This window comes from Psammomys obesus, unplaced genomic scaffold (assembly GCF_907164565.1).
Source record: "Psammomys obesus unplaced genomic scaffold, mPsaObe1.curated_primary_1811, whole genome shotgun sequence".
In the NCBI taxonomy this organism is placed as follows: Eukaryota; Metazoa; Chordata; class Mammalia; order Rodentia; family Muridae; genus Psammomys; species Psammomys obesus.
Window position 1 is genome coordinate 14,226,747 of NW_026585644.1, and position 26,006 is coordinate 14,252,752.

Below are 26,006 nucleotides of genomic sequence, written 5' to 3' on the forward strand. Positions count from 1 at the left end.
CCTTTCCTTTCCTCCTTCCCTCCCTCCCGCCCTCCCTCCCTTCCTTTCTCTCTCTCTCTCCCTTCCTTTTTTATTGAGACACAGGGCTCTCTAATAGTCTCAGGCTGTCCTTGACCTCTCTACCTCTTCGTCTCTATCTCCCAAGTAGCTGAGGTTATAGACCTTTACCACCATTAGACCCTCAGAATGACCCTGTGAGGCAGGGCTCTTAATTTGCTCTTGAGGAGACAGAGGTTTTGACCCCCTTGCTTAGTACCACACATCTGAGCACCACTGGGCAGGGCCTATAACCTCCTTCTGTCCATGTCAGGATTTCTGATTTCTAACGTCTGCTAATCCTGCCCTGATTTCTTACTGGGTTATTGTAAGGGCCATTAACAATGGCGCTTTCTCTATAAAGCCTTTTATGTAATAAGCAGGCGTTCAGGAAGCATCTGCTGCATGAAGATTGAGCAAGTTTGTCTGCTTATTTATTCAGGAAGCGTTTTCCTGAGCAGTGCATATGATCCTAATGTCATGAGACAGCAGAGATAGGTCCCTGGGGGAGGGAAGGAGAATACTTTACAGGAAAACACTATGGGCAAGGGGAGACAGACAGACAGAGAAAGACAGAGGTAGACAAACAAAGAGAGGTCAAGATAGATACAGAGAGAGACAGAGAAAGACATATGAAGAGATAGAGACAGAGACAAAGAGGAGCAGAGGCAGAGAGGCAGAGACAGATAGAGAGAAACAGATACAGACAGGGGAAAAGACAAAGACAGGGAGAGGGAAAGATAAATGAAGAAAGACTAAGCAGCAGAGAGGTAGACACAGACCTACCTAGACAGACAAAGATAGAGAGAGAGGTAGAGACAAACAGAGAGAGGTAGTGATAGACACAGAGAGACAGACAGACAGACACAGAGGTACTATGATATGCATCATGAGTAATGAGATAGACAGCTGGAGATGATGCCAGCTGTCTGGTCCTCCTTGGTCAAGATAAGGTGGTAGGATCAGAGGAGGTCCCAAGAGAATAAAAAGTCACAAACATGGCTGGTCATGGTGGCAACAATTAATGGGGAGGACCCAGGGGGAAACTCTGGTATCTACTAACTTATTTGTGGTTAGGAAGTACAGAGGCTGGTGTGCTAAACTTGTGTTCCCTTGTAGAAGTCAGCTGGCAGGTGGCCTCAGCAAGGTGGGACTAGAAATGAGATTTGGGATGGACATCAGTGAATGGGATTCTATCCAACACTCTCACTCCATTGATCCCAGGAAAACACCATTGTGAAACTTTGTGCCCATCCCAAAGACATTTCTAGCCAGACCTACTGCCTCTCATCCTCGTGCTAGAACATACAGTACTGTGGATGTTAATATGGTGGAGAAGCTGGAAGAGGGTTTCAACAGAGGCAGAGGGACAGCAAGGACTGCCAGGGCTTTCTGAGATGCCCCAGTTGCTGAGAGGGGGACATTGACATGCAAACATACAGACTCCTATGGATACAATTCACACAGTTCCCAAGCATCCATGGAGAGGAGAGCAAAGCGGCAGGGCTAGGGGGGCCAAGCCTGTTACCTAGGAGCCCTGTCCCTCTTGCATCCCTGAGGGAAGGCTGGCCACAGCATGCTTGAGACCCAAATAGCATCAGGATCCCTGTGACTGAGGGAGGATCCAGGACTTAGGTTCACTGCAGACCGCTAAAGGACTCAACACTGGCTGCCTAGCTCTTTAACTCAGTCAGGAGATGCCCAACATTGGCTCCTGAAGGAGCCACCAGTGCTGAGGATTCTCGGTTGGTTTTGAGACTCTCTGTAGAGTACAAAAAAAGCATTTAAAGATACTTTCAAAAGCATCTAAACCACTGTATCATACAATTAAAGAGCTAAAATTTCAAACATCTTCATAATATACCTAACCACACACTAGGAACCCAAATTCAGTTGTAACTACATACTAGTATATTTCCTTATATTAGTTTGCAGTCTTCTGTAGAGGATGGTTAAGAAATGTCTAATGTATTTGAAAACTTCATAGCTACATTTAGTTTAAATGTCATAAATCATAAATATTCTAGGCATTGAAAATATTTAATAAAGTGTTCAAAATGTGTATTAGATTTTTACAGATTAAAATAAACCAAATTCTAGAACTCATACTTCTTTTTAGCTTTAAAAACACATATACTTAACATAGTCCAGTATTAAACAATACTGCCTTGAACAGTAATTTAAAGAGATAAGTAAATTTTAAAATAACCATAACTTTTTTTTTCCACCCCAGTAGCTTTCAGTTTAAGAAAACCAGTAGAGGCAACTCAGGTGGTCACTGCAGGGACCTGGGTCAGAACTTGAGCCATTTTGAAAATCAGCTCTGACAGATAATTTGGTTCCCTAGGACTCCTCTGTACATGCCTCCTCCAGTGGCTAAAGTCCTTGAAACAAATACACTTTCTCAAGTCACAACTTTTATCGGGCCTGTCACATTTCTTCAATAGCTTTTCTCCAGGATATCCCATTTACACTCTAATGGCCGCTTTTTACAATGGATTTTATTTGCGCATAATTTAAAAGAGTCAGCTTAAAACCAGCAACCCTCCACATGGCTTCTTTGCTTCTTCAACAGTCTCTGAGTAGGTGCTCACATTATGCTTCCTGGCTTTCAGTTTAAGCCTTGCCTGTTTCTTTTAGGAGGCGAGAGCTCCACAGCAGCCTCCACAGATGGATAGGTAGGTGTATGCCCCGTCCACCGATATTCCCATGACCACCATCAAACCTGGGTCTGCCCAGGCAGCAGTGCTCCATATTGTATTGTGATTGCATTTCCTTCCCTGCATATTATTACTGTATCTGTCGATATTTTTTTCTACATGTGCCTTAATTGAGTCTCCAAGTCTCTGTCAGGTATCAGACTCCCATGCATAAGTTCATGCCCTGCTGAGAGGCACAGGGTCAGCTTGCTTGCAGCCATCTCTGCCTGTGCCTGTTCGCCCCAAGCTCCCTGTGTGTCCACCTTCCTGGGGTCTCTCTGTTCTGCAATGGGATGGTTCTGCTTTCTGACCTCCAGCTGTCTTCACTGGAACCCTTCTTCTAGGCCCTGGACTCAATGAAGCAGGGTGCATGGAGGCACCTGCTCTGAACCCTTGCCTATCTGAAATGTGGTTACCCTCCCCTTGCACAAAATTGGAATGACTAATTGCAAAGCATTGTCCCTCAAAGCTTCCTTGCTTTCCTGTATTCTGGTGTCTTGTGATGCTATGCACCTGTCAGTGAAGTTAGGATTTGACACTCCATCAGATTTCGTCTTCATCCCTGGATGAGGACTGCAATTCCTTAAGAGTTTCTTAGTGGCAGATGTATGTACCTACGCCATGTGGGTCTGTGGAGTGCATTCTGGGTAGCTGTGACCTTCTCACTGTTTCTTTCTGGTACAACCACAATTTGAGGCCATATTTCCTGAGCTAGATTTCTCACTGCCCTTTCTTGGCTCTCCTATGTTTTTTTCATAATTTCATCTTTCTAATGGGCTAGTTCTTCAAGCTTGTTGTCAATCTTTTTGAACTTTTATTTCTTATATTTTCATTTTTGTGATTTGTTCAAATTAATTATTTTCTAAATAAACTATATTTCTATTTTTTGAGGATATTATCATTGTTTGAAAATCCACTTTATAGCTAATTCTGTTTTCATCATGTTGTTCTCATATCTGGCCTCTGCCTGTTCACTCTAGTTCACAGTGAGAGTGTTGACTGTGATGTCAGGTGCAGTGACTCTGCCCAACAGCCCAGTGCGGAAAGCCTCACTCTTTTCCTTTTGGAACATTGATTGACTCTACAGGGGCTGTTTTCAAATTCCCATTGGCAGGCCTAGTCTTGGCAGATGCAATGCCTAGACTTCAGAACATAAGCTCAAGGCAAACACTGTGGTTTGTCTATCTTCCTGCATGCTCTCGGTTTTCCAAGCCATACCTTGGAACATACTGCTGGACTTACTGGAAGGTGGCTTTAGGCTAACCATTCCTATGGAATGCACTGGCTACATGGATCACAGAGGTTTCTTACACAAATTTAGAGTCATCCCTGTTTTCTAACCATTCTCCCCCCTCCAGTTTCAAGAAGCTTCTGCTTCCTCGCACACTAAGCTTTAGAGGTTTCCTCTGATGGCTGCTCTTGGCTGCCTTCTAAGCCTTCTGCGCTAGCAGAAGATCCAGCTCATGGCAGGGCAAAGACTCAGCTGGGTTAGGCAGGTCTTTCCACCACTTGTGGTTGGTTTTCTTTTCCTTGTTCCTTCCCCCGGAAGCTTCTGCCTTTAGAAGCCATATTCCTAGCTGTTGTTCAAGTGAGGCCTGTGCAGCAGTAGAATCCAACAGGGTACTTATTCCTACGATGAACTAGGACAAGGGCTACTGAGTTAAGAATTTTTAACTTGTCCACATCTTCCCATTCCACTTTAGCTTCTGTAGCTGTCCTATCTGGTCCCACTGTCATAGCCATCCTTTCCTCATCCTAGGATTCTCTGTTCGTCCATGATTCCTGTTGCTGGGTGTCTCCTCTCCCACTCATCAAGGCCCATCCCAAGTTCCCATTTCTCTATCAAGTCAGTCCTGATCAGGCTAGAATTCAAAATTGTTTATCTTCTATTCTGCAAGAGAGATTTCCTATCTGCTGTAAACTACCTTGCCTCCTTCACCTGTACTGGTGCTGGCTTGTGGTAGCAATAACAGCTCTATTTTGTGTTAGGAATGCTGCCAGGTATCAACTATTCTGGGTCCCCATCAAGACAAGAGGGGAGAGAGCATTCAAAACTTGTGTTACTGTTGGTTGACTGCAGAGATGCTTGGCACTGGCCTATGAGCTTTTATGCTTGGTTTTACCAGCTCCCACCTTTCAGTAAAATTCATGCAGCTTCTTTGCTGTCTATAAAAAGTATTGGTTGTCCTTGACATATGTGAGATTGGAATGCTGAGGACGTTGAAACTATCCCAATAGCTAAGTCACTCTTCAACAGTAAGATTGGCAGATTAATCTGGTCCAGGAATACCTTTAGACTACTGCAGGTATGCTTTAAGTGAGATTCTATTTTAACCAAAGAGCTCAGATGGCTAAGCAGTCTTCCAAAAGTGTTTATTTCAGTATGGCCTATTAGCCTATAACACCTCTAACATGTACCATATAATCCACCTTTGATCTAGAAAATGCAGTGGCACACTCAAGGTCAAACATCAAACCAGACTCTCTGTGTCAAAAACACCTTTTCTACCTGGCCAAAATGAAAGTGACTTGTATAGTATTCAGAGAAAAAAAAAAAAAAAAAGAAATGTCTCCTAGGGTCCTAGCCACACTCCGCATTTCTAGTTTTCAATGTTAGATACCCTGGCTACATCAGCTCAAAGGAACATGTCCAGACAGACAGTTGCTGGGAACAAAGTCCACTCACTCAGCTGTACCGTCATGTGCTATCATTTCCACCCTGACTTACTCATCAAATATGCTCAAATATGCTTGATCAGAAAGGTGCAGGCAGTGTTCAGCATGCACAGGGCAGTCCAGCTCTGGGTCTTCTTTAGCTCAGGGGAGAGCTGGGTCTTTGGATTCATGGTGGACAATGTGGCTGTGTCCTTAGCAAAGGACCATTCTACTCTGTATGCTGTTGTACTCAAAGGTGCCACGTCCCTATGGCCCAGGAACTCTGGGAGTTTCCCGAGTGCCACTACCATAACTTCTAGCTGGGGTTACAGGCCTGACTATGCCAGTGTGTCTCTACCCTGGAACAAATTTATAAGAAAACCAAGGAGCTGCAGTTTATCCTTCCTGTGAGTGCAGAGCTTATGAGATGCATGTATGAAAAGCCAGTGAGGACAGGGTGCATGTGTGAAGGTACAGAGGTGTGAGGGCAGTGTGTGTGTGTGTGTGTGTGTGTGTGTGTATCTGTATCTGTGTGTGTGTATGTGCGTGTGTGTGTACAGATAGATGTGTAAGAGCAGGGGCCGTGTCTCATTTGATTTCTGAGGGCCTCATTCTTGAACTTTGTTATATCTCCTGTAACAGCTTCTTAGTGATGTGAGCTCATCACATTCCCTTAAATATAGGTAGTTTTATAGACTGAAGGATATGGAAGGGGACCAGCCAGTTGGGAGAAATATGTAAGTATACAGTGACCAGAATTTTGGTCCCTTTAGGTATGCTTGCTTCTCAGGGTTTGGAAGGTGCTGTGGTAATGAATGATGGCATCAAAAATCTGTGGCATTGTACCAAGAATAGGAAAATGCAGACTAACAAAACAGCAAAGCCAGACCCTGGAATGAAATGGCAGAGACTATAGTGAAGTGCGCATCGCTTTGCCCTCAGAGATGATCACATAGTGTGAGCTCTGGCAGGCCCTGACCACACTCGTGAAGATGCCACCCAAAGATGAGCTGGCCCAGTAAAGGGAGAAAGCTCAGATGGCCAAATGCTTCTTGCTCTGATCTCTGTATGTCTGGCTCTGAAGATAGCTCTGGAGTTCTGGCCTCTGCTGGGCTCAGGAATAGATAGACCCTGTGGAAGAGAGGCTTAGCCTCACTTTGGGTGCCATGTCCTCCTTGTGCATTGACTGGCCACGCACTGGCTTTCATGCTTCCTTCAGTAAGAGTCACCTATTTCAAAGCTGTTTCTCCTGGAATGACTGTCATGCAAAACAGTGTCCCTGGGACAGACAGGAACAATCGTCTAGGTTCTCAACCAGCTGCACATGTTCCTGGTGACAGCAGATAGACAGACTTCTCTGTACATTGGCTAGAGTTCTCCACTTAGTACCCGAGTGCCGGGTAGACTCAGGCCCCATTCCTGGCCACTCCTTGGAAGTTTCTATGTCCATGCTATCTCCCTAGCACTTCTGGGTCACTTTCCTCCCTCTATTGACCTGCCACCACCCCTGCTAACACCAAATGCTTTCACCTTGGTCAACAGCTGCATCCATTCACCTCCCCCTCCTGGGATTCAGGAACAGGTGGACAGATGGCCTCTGTGAAACCTCTGGTTTCTCCTGTCAGTTACCATCAGTCTTTGTCCCACCCCCCCCCTTATCCTCCTGTTCACCCCCTTACTGCTTGTCTCTTTCTCCTCCTGCCTCCACCCCTCCCCACCTGTTCCCTTTTCTCCCCCCACCCTTGCTGTGTCCCTTCTTCTTTTGCTTGCCTGGCAGGTAGAGATCTGAACACCGTCCATGCTTATGATGGTCTTAGAAACTGCCACATGTGAGAGTTCCCACTACCCCATCCTGCACCCTAAGGACTTGACCTTGAGGACCCCTGTACTGCGCACGGAGTAGCCATGGAGCCACATGCCCAGTGTTGCCCCGCAGCAGCCCCTGTGCCCTCCCTGCCTTCTTTCTCAGCATTGGGTTCATTCTAAGCACCACCATCGTGGATGCTCAAAGCCGAGTCCTCCACGCATTGCAGCTATCCTGGGAGAGCATCTGATTGTGCAGAGTGGGACTTTAGTCAGGGAGGTGCTAGTGCTTATACTGTGTGGTTTCTGCTCTAAGCTATTCAGGTTCTGCTCCCCACCCTCTTGGAGAGCAGAGTGTGGTGGCTTGAATGAGAATGGCCCCCATAGGCTCATAGGTTCGAATGCTTGTTCGCAATGGAGTGACATTACTTAAAAGGAGTAGGAGGTGTGGCCTTGCTGAAGGAAGTGTGTCAGAGGAGTATGCTTTGAGGTTTCAAAAGCTCATGCCAAACTCCAAATATCTCTTTCATCTAGTGGATCAGGACGTAGCTCTCAGCTACCTCTCCAGTACCATTTCTGCCTGTGGGCTGCAATGCTCCTGCCATGCTAATAATGGACTAAACCTTGGTAACTATAAGCAAGCCATTGATTAAATGCTTCCTTCTGTATGAATTGCCTTGCTCATGGTGTCTCTTCACAGCAATAGAACATAGGCTGAAACACAGTGACATGATTGTTCACCATTATAATCCAGTAGGTTCTTAGAAACTTGGGTGTTTAACAAGCAGCATTTGCTGAGTTTGAGTGAAGGAGCATGGAGGTCTCCCCAGGTCTTCTGGTTCATCATGGTTCCTTCCCTCTATCTGAAGTCCTGATTCAACCTGTTTTCCCAGAACCAAGTTATACATCCTCTTTGTTTATGCTGAACTGCCCAGGACATGTATACCTACTGCCCTTTTCTCCCTCACTGCCCTTTCAGCTTATGGGAGCTTTGGCCAAGATGTAGTCCATCAGTGAGAAGCTGAGTCCTGCTTTGGATATTCCCCTATGTACATGGCACTGGCCATGATTACCAAGATGGAGATGGGAAAGACACAGCACCTTATTACAGGTCATATGATTAGCTGTTTAGAGAAGACTGGACCCAATCCAGTCTGTTCCCCTGTGAAACATGCTATCCACCTCCATTTCATTTCCCAGGCTGCAAAATTTCTCAGAGTCACTGAACAAAAGGTCAGCATCATGTGAGACATCAAATACATACAGAGTTCACCTGTCATCTTCTTTGAAGCTGGCACAGTCTCCAGGAGACAGGCTTCCAGGATTTGGAAAGACTGACTTTCTTCCAAATATTATTATGATTGGAGAAAGTATCCTCCAGGTGGAAGGGGCTGCTGAGCCTGTAAAAGTGTGTGTGTGTGGGGGGGATTCTTTGATCCACTTATGTAAAACTTCAGAGAGTACCAAGAGATAGGGTGAGGACAGCCCCTGCTCTGTGGATTCTTTTCTCCTTCTGTATGAGTCTGTGAAAAGCTGGGCAGCTTCATTTTACTATCTAGAGACAAAAACTTCACCTTTATTCTAAAGTTACCCTGAAGGAGTCTGACATAACAGGAGGCCAACATATATCACAGGCTCTGTTCGCCATCTCAGCAGGGTACACAAATGGCCCCAAGTGGAAACCTTCAGGCCCTGTCCACATATTTGGCCATGTTTTACCCAATGGCCCGAGCCTAATTCTTCTTTGTACTAGGATTGGTGGAGGGGATAAAGTGAGTTTTCAGGATGGTTGACTATGCCTGAGGGCCTCATATGGCTTTGCTCCAGTCTAACACAACTAGTGCAAAATGCCCAGAGGGCATGCTAATGACCCATCCATCACCCACGTAGTTATAGTTTGAGGTGGCTATGGAGGGGGGATCCCTAAGTTCCTCCCCCCCAATCCTGGGTCTAGAGCTCAAGGTTAAGTAGGTGACTGCTAGGTTCTGGAATTCATGCTTGCCTGTCACCCAGTAACCTGTCCTTTCACTCAGCTACAGAGAGACAGTCACACCTAGGCCCAACCTGAGAGTAAGTACCCTGAGAGGCCAGCTCATTCTAAAAAGGATAAGGCATTGCTTTACAAGCTAACCATTCTGTGCTCCAGAATGCTCTAGCACAGACAGCATAAGTAAAGTGACCAGTCTTTTAAAAGGGAGGTTTTTCTGGACAAGCAAGAAGCATTTTAGACATGGTTACACAGCACCCTGTCTCTGGGGAACAATAAGGGCTTCCTGTCCTTCCACTCTAGGGACATGGTATACTCAGACCCTGTCCTACAGATAAGAAATCTTGACACGGAGTACCCAGGTCCTTTACCTAGCCAGATAGGGCTATTCTACCACCAGGAAAAACCAAAGCTCTGAAGGTATTGGCGAAAGTACTGCTCTAGCAGTTAGGTATTTTCAACAGTAAAAGAATCACATGACTTACAGCACAGTCTCAGAATGGAGACTAGCATCATTAAAGAATCTAAAGACAAGGGGAAAGGCTCATATTAAGTTTAAAAAAAATGAATTACAAAGTTACAGCTATAAGCATGAAGCCAGCAGAAGAGGCCTAATATATTAAAAGCCGCAAACAAGAAAATAAAGGTGTGTACTCAGCCCTGAGCCCATCAGGTGATAGAAAGTGAGTGCTGGGACTCTAACATATGACAGTGATGGAAGGACCCTGTTCCCATGGGGCTGCCATAACTTACACTTGTTCTTATTTAAGAAGCATGCTCGACCTGTATTTGGAATTCATGTTTGAGCCAGACTCAGTGTTTCTCTGTATTCTCCCACCAGCTGCATCCCCAGGGCACATGAAGGGCATTATTCAGCTGCCCAGATTCTCAAATATTTCAGAAGGGAAGAGCCCATGACCTTTTCTCTTCCAGTGCCCTGAAAGCTGCTCTGTTGTTTGGGGTCCTGCTTTCCTGGCAGGCTTGTGTATGCCTAGGACAAAGACTAAGGATGGCCAAAGACAGCTGATGGACAGACTCCCTTCCAGGGTGATGAGGTTGTAGAAGACTCTCACCTTTTAAAACTAACAAGTTGGGTCAATGCCAGAAGTTTGTCCTTGTCCCACTGGCCTTGAGGAAAGCTGGGTTCCTTCCTCATTCATTATAGGTACAGTCCTTGTTTTTCCTACGTGCTGGCCCCCTTTGAATTAAGTATGGAGAAGACATGGAAAGACTGAGTGGGGCCAAAGGAGAGAAAGGCCATCTTCAGATTGGGTAGATAGAAATGCAGAGAAGGAAGACTGTGGCTAAAAGGATCAAGTCTCAGTAATAGAAGGGTACCCAGCCAAGGGATCAGGGCTTGCTGTGATGTGCATCTCAGGAGGCCACTGCTCCTGTTCCCAGGAATGTTATTCCAGGGGATTCTCAGGACTCAGGGATCCTGAAGGAAAAGGAGGAAGAAACTGGCTACATTTTCTTGGTGGGCCGGCTCTGTCCTAGGACCTGCCTGATTAGGAGACTCCTTCTGCTATATCAGCCTTGCTGACACCTCACAGCCCTTCTATGCCCACTGTCCCTATTCTGACCACACTGTGCCAAAATGTAGAGGAGAGAACAGTTGTGAGATGGTGCCCTTGTGGCCACTTATGGGCTCAGTGTCCTTCAGCACCATGCTAGTTGTGGCTTGGGAGATGGTGTGTCCTGCTCATACTTAGGAGGCACAGCCACAGGCCATCTCCTGGGCATAGTAATGCCTACCCACATTGCTGCATGGCCCAGTTGTACCTCATTTCACAGTTCTTCTTGGTGGGATTTGTGGACACAGGACCCCTCTGCTTTTCTGAGGGAGAATATGACACGAAGGCCCCCCTTGTTCTCTTGCTACCTTTTTCATGCCAGCTGGGAGCTAAGGACTCATTCAGAATTTAACAAACCCCCTGATTGGCTGGGATGATAAGATAGGCAAGAATGCAGCTAGATGAATTATTAATGGAAAGAATTGCATCCAGGAGGTTTGTGTATCCTGCTCTATCCTCCCTGGAGTCTCAGGAAATGAATCCTTTTGTACAGGCAGCATCCTTCTGTGACATCCCATATAGCCTTTGCCACTATGTAAAGCTACAGAGTGGCCACTGAAAAAGAGGAGCTGGTTGTAGAGCCTGAAATTACACAGAGGCACTGTGAGCTCACCACAGGAGGGAGGGTGGCTTATCCTCATGCAGCAGAAGCTTCAGAGACAACACAGGTCCTTCTCAATGGGGAAAAAGAGAATCCTGAAGGGCTTTCATGAGCGCTAGCGGGCATCCTGATTATCTTCCAGCCTTGATGCCTTTCCTTTGTTATCCACTGGCTCTATGGAGGCAGTGGAAGTAGCTGCATAAAAATGCATTAAAAATGCATACATTTTAGGTCCTCCAGGACCTGCAGGTAGCAAGGAGTGGCTGACTCTGGAAAAGTGCTTGTCCTGTGTCTCCCTGAAAAGTGTTGCCCTCTCCTCCCCCAGGGAGATGCTCTATTCTCAGTGCTCAGCTACACAAATGCATCTGTGGTATAAATCAAAGTGAAATCTCAGTCACTGCCAGTCAAAAATCACCATCCTGGCCACTAGAGTGTGAGTGACTGAGTGAGTAAGTGAGTGAGTGAGTGAGTGAGTGAGTGAGTGTGTGTGTTTGTGTCTATTTTTCTCAGGGTAGTGATACTGAGTGGGGATGCTGGGACAGAATGAGGACAATGGGAGGCTGTACATCAGGGGTGTTCACCCCATTTGTACAGGGTTGTTATTTGTAGTGGGAATATGAGTTCTTGTTCTATACACACTTCATATCAGGTAGTTGTTAGGACTTGAATCCTCATTCACTGTTAAATCTCTCATGGAATCATGACTTAGTGGACGGTGAGGTAGTCTGGGTTGGTCTTCTTCAAGGCATCCTACTTGGTGGCTTCGGTGTGGGTTGGTCCACACTGAGACTTTATTAGATGCCTTCCCATCCCAGGCACCATCTCCGTTTCTACAGAGACTGTTTGGTCAATGTTGTTCTCTTGGTATCATTGTCAAACTCAGCAACAGAGTCCCTGGGAATACTGAAGCACAAAATGGCTGAAATCCACCCACAATTTCTGATGCAGTGTGTCTGTGGGTAGGGGCCCAGGCTTTGATCAGAGTTTCTAGGCAATACTGAGGTTCTGGGCTCAAGGAAAATGACTCCCCCAGCTTCATAGCTGGTTTAGGTAGTTCTGGGGAGTCTGCCAATCAGAGATGGCTCCATAATGACCATGAGATCCTGTGGAGCTCTAGAAATATAAAAACAGTTGTCAGTGTCCCGGAAGGGCTCCAGAGTCTAGAGCAGGTACAGCCTACTTTGTACTGTGTATGTGAGGTAGTTGCAGGAGAATGTAAAGCTAGCTGAAGGCAGGAGTAGTGGCCCCTGGGGTGGTGGGTTCACATCTGTACCTGTGCCATCAGGTGGGAGGGTTGATGATGGCTCTTATAAGCTAATGTGTGCAGCTAGCAACATCTAAAGTGACACAGAATACTGAAATCTCACTGGGTGAAGGCAATGCCACAGTCAGAAAGGGTTGCTTCCTTTCAAGTTTTTTTTTTTCTAAAAAAAAAAAAGCTTTGAAGTTTGTTTTATTTTATTTTTGGTTGTGAGCCTAGCCTTTCACGGCTGAGCCATCTCTCCAGCCTGAAGTTTGTTTTCTAAACATAAGTTGGTACCAATTTAGAGATGCTGTTCTTTGGAAGGCAGGGGAGAACACAGAGGAGAAATATCAGGTCTTTGAGAGTTAGAGTCCCAATGGCTCTTCCAATTATTTCTCTTATCTTCTCAATGTGAATATAAATGATGACAATGGCATTACTATTGCATGGATGTAAAGAACAAGAATAAAGCACTGCTCCTGATACAGGGTTCTATGAAAGTCTCTAGTATAAATCACGGTTTGGAAGTAGATTTTCCTCCATCGGGGTACACTGTCGTGATGAGGTGTTGATGCTCTGAAGATGATTGGCCTCATGGGAGAGGCATAGATCAGGGGGATCCAGCCATTCAGGATACTGCCCTTTGGGCTCAGGGTTGGAGAACTTGGGTTAGTGCCTGAGCTGCCGGGCCCTTCCAGCCTCTGCTTTCCTGCCTAAGAGTCAGGGGCCTTCCTTTCAGGCTGTCAGTATAAGGTTAATCAGTAAGACCCTTCCTGTCATAGATCCAGCCTGGGGCATTTTGTAACAGCAACATGAAATCAACTAAATACTGACTGACTGGATGTGCTGAGTTTACCAGTCGTGGTGCAGACAGCAGAGCTACCTTAGACCAGTCTAACTAGGAGCCTTCATTCTTTCCCTTTCCTGCTCCTCATCTCTCTCTCCTCACCTCCCTAATAAACAGGAGCACATACCCATGAGAAGATGTAGCCAGCAGCATCTTCTGGATGTAGCCCCCAACCCAGTCCTCAGATTCGCACTGTCAATCACAAGAATCCCACTGTTAGCAGATGCCACCTCCCAGGTGGAAACTGGCTGAGGTAACAACACTGGGTATCTGAAAGATACTGTTCTTTTCAGCTGGGCCAGCTCCCCTGACACCTGCCTGTAAGTAAGCCACTGCATCCTTAGGAGTCATCTCTGGGCATGAGTTCTAAGAAGTAACTGACATTTCTTATGGTTCCCACACAGATAGAATTTAAGAACGAACTGTGGACCTTGTGGAGAGTCAGCACCAGCACCAGATACACCACATATCCATAGCTGCTATACATTCTGTTGATGTTCCAAAGCTGCTAAGTTCACATGTGTCTGATCATCAGGCAAGATGTCAGGATGAGGTAATTGCCCAATCCAGATTTGACCTATTCAGACCACAGCCCTTAGAGCTGCTGCCTGGACATGAGCTCCTTATCTGAAACTTTATTTATGGTCCTTCTCTTTGAATACAGAATTATTAAAAATATATATTCAGTTTGTCAAACATCAAGAATATATAAACATATTATTATTATTATTATTATTATTATTATTATTATTATTATTATTATTATTATTATTTTGTCCACTGAGGCAAAAAGGAGGCAGGGGCCAGATGTGTGGCAGACAGCAGCAAGCTGACTGTTTTCTTAGGAAAATGGCCAAGAGACTTTTTAAAACAAAGGATTTACTATGATGATAAAGGTTAACTGCTACCACAGTCCAATGTGACGGTGCCCAAATGTATCTGCACAGGTACAGCTCATAATACGGCCCAGAGCAGCAGTGGTCAGGGCCAGCTACTTCACCTAAATAAATCCCTAGATCTCAACATTTTTTTTTTTTTTTTTTTGCACTGCTGTGGTCTGCTCTCAAATTAATGTTAAGATATGTATGCCCTGACTCGTGATTTACAGAATTGGTGACAAACAGTAAAAAGGACAGGCATGCCATAAAGCTTATGGATGAGGTGATGGCAGGCCCGATGATGCCTCGTAAAGAACGGAGGGGAGTAAACACAGATAGACTGGCTAGGTGGCTGCGCGTGCTGAATCCCTGATAAACATCCCACGGCGCGCCCTGCTGCAAGGCAGCCCTGTCGTTAATTAGAACATCCGGCAGACGCTGCAATGTATCCACGCACCCAAGTGGATCTTCATTTTTCACATGCGGGGCCTTACTAATTAAAATCAGCTTTGCAATTAAATGTGGAAAATTGTGTTAAACTTTCAAGCGTGGTTGGGAAAAAATGCAATTATTTTTAGGGTGTTTTATTTCAATGCAAATGAAATTTCTATCTACATGAAGCCAGGGAAAGGAAAGAGGATGGCACAGGGGCTCTCTCTGTTCCTTTTCCCTTTTCTTTTTTCTTTCTTCTTTCTTTTCTTTTTTTTTTTTTTTTTTTTTTTTGGATTATGGATGCTCCTCTCAGTTGCAAGCTGCAATGCTCCCCTATCTCTCAGCCAGTACCTGGCTGGGTTCCAAAGCTTTTAGTGAGTGCTCTCTGTCAAGGCATGAATAATATCACCCTGAGGCTGTTGGCAGAATCCAAATGAGGCGTGCATGCATCAGGAAGCCAGCCCTCCACTTTAGCTCCCAAGCAAGCTCCTGTGTAGACAGGCAATTATTCACCCACTGGCTGCCCTGGCAATCACGCTGGTGGGTGGAAAGGTGCGTGAAATGGAAGAGAATTTGAACAAGGAGTACGCACAACAAGCCAGAGAGGATCCAGTAATTTCCTAATAAAAGAGAGAGAGAGAGAGAGAAAGAGAGAGAGAGAGAAGCTACCATTTGAAGCTTGTAAATTTAAAAATGTGGACTGAAAGATTTAGCTTAGTGTTTTCTAAATTGGCGAGGGCTGAAATATAGCTGCTCTCATCCAGACTTCAGGGAGCTTGTGAAGTGCTCACAGACTACAACGGCTAAGTTATGCTTAACTGATTAATCAAGCAGGAACCCAAGCTTAACTAATAAGTAATTAAAAAATTTTTCCTAAAGAGTTCAGTGTAAATGAAATCGGCTAACTGTCAAATCAGTTCAGAAGGCTCATGAAACACACAGGTAGCAAATGTGCTCAGGCTATGAGCCCCTTACTCACCGCTCCTGGGAGTATGGGAAGCTCTTATAGAAATCATTTCTATACAAGGAAATCTTACTCATTTCAAGCATTTACACCTAACGTGTGTGTGTGTGTGTGTGTGTGTGTGTGTGTGTGTGTGTGTATGTGTGAGCAAAATTAAAATTCCAGTTCTTACAAAGTATTTAATATCACTCTGTGCTAAATACTAACAAAATGTCAATATTATTTCAAAATGTTGTTGGGAAACTGAAAAGATGTTAATAAAAATAAAGTAACAAGTATTTTAAGGATGAGAAGTAGATCTCTGGAAATTTTTTGAAATCTGGCTTTATAGCTCGTGTCTCAGGGTCAGTTCATAAGCACTTCTGATGAATGACAAACCTTCTTCACGGGATACCTGAGCCCCACTCACATTCACACAAGCCAGGCTCACACCCACACTCACGCAAGCCAGGCTCACACCCACACTCACGCAAGCCAGGCTCACACCCACACTCACACAAGCCAGGCTGGCAGTGGTTTCTTCTCACTTGTTTGCAACCCAGTCACAGAGAGCCGGCTTTCAGTTTGAGGGAGGACACCGGCAATGCTCAGAAACGGGTGCCGCCCCGTGCCTGTCCTCCGCCGGGGCCTTCAGAAGCCTGTGCAGGGTCTCCTCTGCTTGCAGAGCTGCTCACAGTGATCTGCTTGCCAAGGGGCTAAGCCTTGGGCCCTCACCTGCTCGGGGAGGTCAGGAGGAAGCCATGTAGTAACTTACTGAACATTATGCCGAAGAATTATAACTGTTCCATTTCTCCCGCTATCTGTTCATCAAAAAGTAACTGCTGGCATGCAAGAAAGTCCTAGTCTTTGGTGCTTTAAATGTTCACAGGTCCCACAAGCCAGCTTGGGGTCCTGGGGCATAGAGTGCCGTGGCAGCCGGTCTCTGAGACCTAAGACTTCAGGCACTGAGAACAACTGAGGTTTGCTGTCCGTGCCTGAGAAGCGAAGCACCAATAGGACCATACATTCAGGATTCTCAAGTGTCTCTGGCTTCTTCTTAGCACAAAGTAGTAAGAGTCCTAGAGTTGAGGAGCAGGATAGCTGCACAACAGAGCCACACACAGTGCGACAGCGTAGGTGACAAGAGAAGGCCACCTCCACTGTGTGCAGAGGAGACTGGAGGTTTAGAATTTAAGAACTGCCTCCCATCCTCAGTGCACACTTGCTCAGGTCCCATCCTTGCACATGTGTGTGTGTCTTTGTCATATTCACAGCTAGCAACAGGCAACCACAGATGGAACAAAGGGCAGACTTGTGTCCACAGACCAGTGACAGTTCTGAAGGTCATGGTGTGTTTTATGTTAGTGTTCTAAGAAGCCAAGTCCAGATTACCTGGCAGGGGCACTAAAGTGTCAGCTGAGCTTGGACCACTGTTTTTAGCAATCTAGTATTTAGATAATACTTGTTCTTGGTGCCAGGATGGTGTCACTCAGAGGGACCAATACAACCCTGCTGTCAGACACCTGGAGGCTTTCAGTCATCTTTCTTATTTTGCCTTGGCTGCCAGGAGACTCACACTGTTTTTTTTTTTTTTTTGTTTGTTTTTTTGTTTTTGTTTTTGTTTTTTTTTAGCATTGTATAAACCATGGCATATCCTGCATTTCTGATAAACTATGCTTCTATTTCTTTTATATGTTGTATTATCTTAACTTTCAATTTACCATTGTTCACTTGTACATAAGTTTGCCAGAGACCATAAATTACTATGAGCTACAAGTGAAACAAATACCTTTAAGTTTATCTTTTTTATTAAGACACAATATAGAAATTGATGTAAAACATTCTCAAATGCATAGTAAAACCCTACTCTGACCCTAATATTTAAATCCAAATCTTAAATTATGAATTATTTTCTCAACATACTGTCTCCTTTCCCAAGTTTTATTTGGGATTGGTTCTTCTCTATTGCCCATTTCTCTGAAATTACCACCCTAGTCTCCATCTTTCCCATCTGCTTTGACAGACGGAGTTAGCACCCACAGGAGAATGACCAATGCTCAAAGCCTCAATCCATATGCCTAACAAGCACAGAGACAGCAAACTAAAAGAGTGAGAAAGTATTAAATTTCCTGGGATTTTTTTTAATTAAAATAAAGGACTATATAATGGCACCATTTTACCATGAATAATTATTTTCTTTAGATATTTATTTTTTTTAAAACATGGATTACCCACATCTGCCTCAAATTACATGCATTTTTAAAGAGACATTTCAACATATTAAAATAACCCCATAGACTGAAGTGAAATTGTCACCTTCAGAAGAATGCATTTGACAAGAAATATATTGCTAAAGGCTGAAAAGGGCTGGTAGTTTCACCCATATCAGGCTGTGGCTCCCATGTCTCTCTACCCATGACAAGTGCAGAATCCTCTGCAGGCACTAGCATCATGAGTGTCCTGGTATACTGTGCCTGTATAGCAAGAGTGGACTTTGCTTGTGTTTATCTCAAGAGAGGGAAATATACATCCAGAAGTTATTTTAAAACCAGAAAATACAAAGCTAGACACAATCTGACATATCAACAGCCCTAAGATGTTAAAATAAATTATCTCTTGGCTTTGCTTAGCAGTCTCATCACTGGCTTGAGGCCCCTGAAGGCCACAGCCACCCGGATCCCTGTCCTGAGGCCTCAGATCACCAGTGATACAGAGGAGACCAGCATCCGGGTCTCCAGACTGGAGCCATTTGTTTTCACCCCTAGGACATTATTGTGTACCTTCTGGTGAGCATTTATATCCACACAGGGTGGGGGAAAGCCAGGATTAAAAAATGGTATCACTTTTAGGTGAACAGGCTTGTAGGGAACTTTTCTACCTACATGGTTCTGTGTCTTTCCTCACTGTCCACCTGAATAGTTCATGCCAGGATCAGCTTTGAAATGGAATATGAGGGCCAAACTGCCTTAGGTCTCCCAAAGAAACCATATGTAAACAGAGAAATAGATCATGGAAGATGTGAATACATATCACTCATGGCCACACCAATCCACACCTTCCAGGAAATCACCTTGTGAGGATTCTGAATGTGTGATAGAGCTGGTAGAAAAGAGAGCTAATCAGTCTGACTTGATCAGTTCTCACTGTGAGCATGCCTCGAATCACATCACAGCGCAGCGCCATACATGCAGCAATTATTTGTTCACAGAGTTAAGAAAACAAAGACCTTTAAGATCTTACTTTTTTCTCTTTTGTTTTTTCGTTCTTTACAAAACTCTGGATATGCAATGATACCTAGCACAATCCCAGTTAAAATTTGTTAACCAAATTTTGTAATTTATTTTCATAACAGCATGATAAACCCTAACTAGCAGCTAATGGAGAGATGATTAGGAGAAAATAGGTGCCACACACAGTTTGCCAACTGTTTTGCCATTGAGCACACAATGCAGTCTTTAAGCAATAGACTAAGACCTTCCGTGTGTACTTCTCCACAAAGCAACATTTATATTTTAGTTACCTTTCACATTAAGTGGATCAGCAATTTATAATTTTATATGGTATGAATAATGATATAATACATTAAACTTGGTGATTTAAAACAAAACAAAATTCCCAGAGAAAAGGTACTCATGCCTCCTTTGGTACGTCAGCCATCTCATGATGGCTGCTCACTAAGTGATTCCACATGTCCTGTGCCAGCGTGGGAATCTGGGGAAGGATTCATGAACTTTCCTTTGATTTTTACAAAGTGAAAATAAAGATAATGGCTTGATTTCACCCACAAATTACTATTTCCCTGGAGAGGGAATAGAGAATGAGGACATAAGAGAGGTCACCCTCAGCATTTCCCAACAGCACCCCACTCAGATGATGCCAGTCCAGCCATGGGCAGTTTATAGCGCAGAATAACCATAGTCCTTACAACTTGTGAAAAGTGAGAACAGTATCATTACAACTTTCAGGCTTTCCACACCTGTCACGCCTGGAACCCTCATATGGCAGGACCCACCTGTGCTTCCCGTGAGAGCAGATGCGAAAACAGCCATGGGTGTGACGGTTGGCTACAGGGGGGTGTAATGTGCTCTTGCCCTGCCTTCCTTCCAGATGTTCTCCACACCTCTTGTCATTACGGATGTGAAACCCCAGTATTTGTGGGAGTAACAGGCCTATCTGTCCCCAGGTCTGTGGGTGTGATTGCCCTAACTTTCACCCCTTGTCTGAGTATTCTCTGTGGTTGTCTGAGTTTCACCTCAGTCTGTATGTCCCAGCAGAAGATCTCCTAGATGACGGGACAAAGTTATTATACAAAACTTAGCAGGTCCTGCGTTCATTTATCTCCTGAGGTTCACCATCCTCAGCTAGTGGAAGGAGAAATGAGGAAGGAAGGATCAGCCTTCCTCATGGATCATAGGAAGCTCCAAGCCCTCTGTATGCTGAGCATGGGTTCACAGGTGAGGATGGGAGGCTCATCATAATTTGTGCCAATTTGTGTACTGTCAACATTGTGACATAGAGTGGCTGATACTTTGAGAACCATATAAGAGATAGAAGGACACACAGAAGTGAGAGAAAAGGAAACAAGGATGGCATGCACTATATCCCTAAACACCTACCCACATGTCTTCACTTGCATTGGGTCTCTAAACAAACCATCTTAGAGCACATTGTGAAAAAGGCAGGCATTACCTTCTGTGTCGTGCATATTTGCCACTGACGTGACCGCTGCCATCGCAGCCTGGAGTGGGACAGCTGCAACAGGAAAGAGCCGATTACATAGCCGAATGGGCTTCTGTGAGCACTGGTGGTGAGGGGCCTCAGAAAGAGAGAGAGAGAGAGAGAGAGAGAGAGAGAGAGAGAGAGAGAGGGAGAGAGAGAGAACAGCCAAAGCCAACCAAGGGAGGAGATACGGGGGAGCTTTTTCTCAGCAGTTTCAGGGGAATCAGCTTCATCACTAAAGCGGGCTGTGAGCAAGCTGCCCGTGAGTTTGTAAGTACAGCACACCCGTTCTGAGGCACATTTTTCTAAACAGCTGCTGGGGATACCTTCCGCCCACAAAGCACTAACCTGAACAACTCTTGTATGGCTGGCTCCACAGGAACTGCAGAAAGATGGAGAACAAATAAAAATTCATCATGTGTCACAGGTACTCTTCTTCCATGGAAAATTACCAAGAGGGTGGTGGTGTTGGGGTGGACAAAGTGAACTGCCATAGCAGTTCTACAGGGTGAAGGTTCCCCAGGCAGCCTCAGGGACGTGGGGAAATGCAGACTTACCTCGAACCCCTTTGGACCGTGTGCGATGGCGCTTCTCCTCAGCGTCCACGTCCATCTGAGAAGAGATTTTCAGGTGGTCAGTGCCCTTGTCCTATGAATGCAGACCATCTGTATGTGGCACTTCTGACTGTCCCTGGTACTGTAGTCATAGCCGCTTACTCCTGTGTAGCTCTATAGAGGAAGGCCTCCACAGGGCAGCCTGGGTGTGCAAGGACTGAACAGTCTCAAGTGTGTTCATTTAGGGATAGCAAGTGAACCTGGAGCTTGTAATAACTAGGCCTCTGCACTCTCCAGCCACAGATTTGGATGGATCTCCCAGAATCCAACTCTTTTCTAGAGGATTTTATTAGGACACCTTTGGGTGTCTGTGTTGTATTTTATACCAAGAACGAAGTAGACACCCGTCATGTTTACAACAAGGCAACAGCTATCTAGATTTTCCTTGTTAATTGCTGGGTTAATATGATAAAGAGTTTAGAGAAAAGAGAGGTGATGAGATTGTCATTCATAACATTTGGGGTTTCATTTTCATGTTGTCCAATCTAAATTGTCCAGGTTCTTTTAGGTACTCAGATCTTTGTCTGTGGCAGAGGACATAGTGTGTACAGGATATTTGGCATGAAAAGGAAGCTCCTGATGGCATGAGTGGCATTCTGCTAGCCTTTTTCCTTGCTGCTAAACTCTTACTCGTGTTAAATGTCCATGTTCTAATTCATTAGAACCTTGAACAAATCTTGTAAGGAAATTTTCTTTATTACATTTCTTTTATCTGTGAAAAACCCTACAATTCTGACCTTACAGATGGGAAAGTCACACCTGCTGTGAATGTCCCCACAGGGGACATTGAGCCACAGGGATGGACAACCATAAGGTGAATATTTACTTATATCTTGTTCCCCAAATATTTCCACAATGTGAGAATATCTTAGATATAAATATAAATTCATCCAATAGGTGTGTATTAAATTCTACTTAACAAAACAGAGGGGCTGATAAAAGGCAGACAGTGACGATAAAGCACAAACAGTAAAAACATCTCTTAGATTACTGGATAATCATTTGTCAACTCCATCTGTGATTTCTTTGCTATCCCTGGTATGGACAAGCTGCATTCCTGGACAGAAGATAAGGATGTTATAACATATTCCATGTTTTGTCTAATGTACCATTATCAAAGCCACTTGTTCCATGGAAAGAGTTAGAAAGACGTGTTAGAATAAAGTACCCAAAAGATGCACATGACATTGCTAGAGGCATACCTTAGTGGGTGGATCTGCTCTTTGTTCCAATTTGATGTGTCTATGCCTACTCTGTATGGATACAGTGGACCAGGACACCTCAGACAATAAGAAACAAAGCTCATTCTGTGAATTTAATCTGTTCATGAGACCTGTCTGCTTCAGATACAGTACTGCACCTGACTTAGTAAATGAAGATTAGCTTCAGAAAAGGAAAGCTTATAGGAAGTACATGCTCATAGAACTCTGTGCTACTTCAGAATCATAAATCTATGTATGGAAAGAGCCTGCTGCTCATCCCTGCACAAAGGTGTTTGAAACCCTGCTTATGGATGGATAGATGGGTGGGTGAGCAGATGGAAGGATGGATGGATGGATGGATGGATGGATGGAACCATTTTCTGAGAAACTGCAGGCCTAGAGGTAACAGAGGACAGGTAGTGTATTGAAAGGAACATCTCATGGATCAAAGAGGAAGAACAGCTCTTGAAGGGAACACTATGAGGCCAGGAGAGGCAGAGTGGGCACAACTGGGCAGAAGCCATGCTAGCATGAGTGGGTGCTTCATAGAAATGTAGAAGAAAGAGTGACTTAGCTGCAGTCTGAGAAGATAGACAAAGAAGACTAGATTAAGAGGACTCACAATGTTACCTAGACAGGCCAGAATGGGATGCTGCCCCAGCTAACCTCGCGGGCTGGTCCCTCATTCCTAGAACATAACTGTCCAGGGGAGACACAGATGCAATAAAGGCATCTAAGAGACTGTTGGGGGGCTGCCTGTGGCGCAGGAGTTTCTTGGGCATCTTTTGGGCCTCAAACTACCATGGTGTCTGTTAGCTGGACTCCTATTTGTAAGCATTAATCCTCTGAATGCTTTCTCCATGTGTGGACTGTAGTTTAAACAGTACCCAAAGGGACAGACACACAGAGGCTCTGAAATTGCTCTTCAACATGAGATTTTCCAAAATACATCAAACTTTCAGCAGAGCTGTACAGGACCAATGAGACAAGTGAGTAAAATCTGCGATGAGGGAGCACTTCATTCTCTGTAGAAACAAGGGAGCCCCTGTGAAGGGGTCCAAGAGATGGAGATTGGGGTATGGGAAATTAAGGAATTTAAATTTGAATTATAAGTGCAAGGGTAAATTGAGCTGACCAATACTCTCATCCAGGGATAGTAAAATCTGGGAGAAGGGAGGAAGGACTAATGTTTGAAGTTAATCAGATGTTTCACGTTAAAGAAGGACAGGAGAAAGATAGTCCAGGTAAAGGATACAGGTCATGCCAAACCTCCAGGCCATACTGTGGGATTCATTCAGGGCTATCATCCACAGGGTCTGTACCTGAATTCAGAAGGGAATCTGAATTTATGATGCCCCTGGCTGTAGTTCAGGAAAAGAGGTCTAGCCCAAGTCCCTGCTCTTCTCCATGGGCCTGGGATAGGAACACTGGCTTCCTCATCTAATAGCTCATGTGGTCAAATAAGAACTGCTTTATCATTTCATTTAAATTTATAATCCTTTCTGTGTTGTTGTTGTTGTTGTTATTATTATTATTATTATGATTATTACTGTTATTGACAAAGTCATGTGATGTAACCCTGGCTGGGCTAGAACTCACTATGTAGACCAAGTTGCTTCCATATGTTGGGATTAAAAACATGTGCCACCATGCCTGGCCCTTCCTGTATTTTTATTTGTTTCGCGCATATAGACCAATTCTGCCTCTGGAAATATGGACAGCTATTAATTGCTTATTGTGTAATCACATCATTCTGGCTACACAGAAAGGCCTCACTTGCTCTGTGCTAAGTCCCCATCATCACAGGCTCTTTCCCTCTCTTCTCCTCAGGTCCTGCTGGTTTATCTAGCACTAACCCTGTTGGGGTGACAGTGGTTCTAGAATGTGCTTTATTTTCTATCAAACAACATTTGTTGAAATGATGATTAAGTGATAAATGTGTTTTTTTTTTAACTGTATAACCCAGCATTCTACATACAGCAAACACTAAATAAATGCAGTCTCTTTGTTTCCTTTTGGCTGAAGCAATAGCAGGGTAAAACATTTCAAATTTGTTTGCATTCTCCCCTTACAGAGGTTCAGCAAGTGCCAACACTATGGGTCAGATTCTGTATAACACATCTACCACACGCAATGGCATTTTCTAATGTCACACTTAATAGTGTGTGGTGACAGGCCAGGTATTTCAGTAGGCTCCTCACACACTCCTTCAGGCTCCATGCCCCTCAGCCCCTGCTCTCTTGGAAAGATGGCTGGTTTTCCTCTGGTAACCACTACACTGTGCACCATCAGTGGCAACCAGAGTCTGGACTATTCATCACCCGGGCTTCCTTAGCTGTGCCAAGAATGGCTCTGTGATCCCATACCCCAGCCTTGCCTCCTTGTGACTGATGTGTGTAACAGCCACTCATTGCCTCACTCTCTTTGTCCCCTTCTGCAATTTACAAGGGGAAGTCCGCACTGAATGGACTACTTTAGCAGCCATCCTTTTTCACCTTAAGCCTGTTTGTTTTCAAACTAATGATAGGTCTTTCTAAACAACTTTAACTGGCTTTATACGTTGAAAAGTCTTCAGTGTAAGAAATTGGTTTTGTGCCAACAGAAGCTAGCAGGTAGGATGTATAGGAAAAAGAACATATGACTTGTTCTATAGCAAGTAAACTTTACATTTGAAATCAGGATTTATCTTATTACTTTGATCTTATTTCTCCCAGTAAAAGACACTCCCAGTAAAAGGTTGGACCTCCGTAAAGAGAAGGTGATATTTTAAATGTGCTGTGTTCTCATGGAGTCTGTGGAATCCATGGGGGCTTTTGGAGGCTGCTTTCTGTGCTGACTACCTGTAGGTCACAGCCATGGGCCTGGAAGGAGCTGCATTTTGGGATTATGGAGGCCAAGCTATCTACATCTCCACATGTAGCTCTTCTCTCCCCTTGATGGTCCTTTTTGTATGACAGGACCAGTGGAGGTCCTGAATTGTAAGCTAGATGTGGGTGGTCTTGAACCTGAGCTGTTTCTCAACCCTGCCCAGTTGCTCTTCAGTTATTCAGGAAGCAGTTCCCAATTTTTCCAATCACCTGACCCTGTCTTCAGTTCTTGCTATTAAGATCTATTTATTTCATTGCTGGTTAGCCACACTGAGAGGCCAGATTAGAGAAGGGAAAGAGGCCAGGTTGCAGGGAAGACATGATGAGGAAGAAGCAGAAACTCTGGAGAGAAAAAGTGTGAAGATGCAACTGTGTGGGTTGGTATGCCCCGTGAGCTCCCGTTCTGGGAGTCACTGTTTCCTAGGTAACAGACACACCATGTATACATCTCCAGAGCAAAACATGTACCATACTCCGCTCAGGCTCACACAGATTTAGATCATAAAAACCCATCTGTGAAAGTCAGCAAGAATGAGAACTCACATACTCCGGTCATTCCTGCAAAGTATTGAGATAGAGTGCTATGACAATTTAAAGCGATTTTCCAAAGTATGATCATGCCTGTTGAGAGAATTTAATGTGGTGCAAGCACATGGGTCTTTAGGGTCTAGATCTGATATTCATGTGAGATATGAGAGGGTGTAATTTCCAAGAGGTTACAGAAAAGTTAAGAGAGATGAATGGGCTTCTGGTCCACAGCACCAGAAAATGTAAAGTTACTCAACTTGTTTAATCTTTAATCTTATCAGATAGAACTTGATCTTACATGGTGAACACAGAGGGATAAAACCCTCCATATGTCTGTTTTCCCATCTTTCCACTTCTTGTCATCAGTAGGATGGAAAC

At 44.5% G+C, this 26,006-nt stretch overlaps 1 protein-coding gene across 11 annotated transcripts in view; it reads right to left on the reverse strand.

The window, feature by feature from the left end:
- Myt1l (myelin transcription factor 1 like) overlaps nt 1–26,006 on the reverse strand; it is a 371,904-nt gene that overhangs the window by 118,324 nt on the left and 227,574 nt on the right. For 10 of the 11 annotated variants that reach the window (XM_055624913.1, XM_055624903.1, XM_055624923.1 and 7 more), the window contains 3 exons: nt 20,975–21,029; nt 20,766–20,799; nt 20,388–20,450 (listed from right to left, as the gene is read on the reverse strand). In XM_055624913.1, the coding sequence (XP_055480888.1) occupies nt 20,388–20,450; nt 20,766–20,799; nt 20,975–21,029 (152 nt within the window). Of the gene's footprint in view, nt 1–1,564; nt 1,659–20,387; nt 20,451–20,765; nt 20,800–20,974; nt 21,030–26,006 lie in introns of those variants that run through there. The other variant, XM_055624958.1, reaches the window with a different exon arrangement.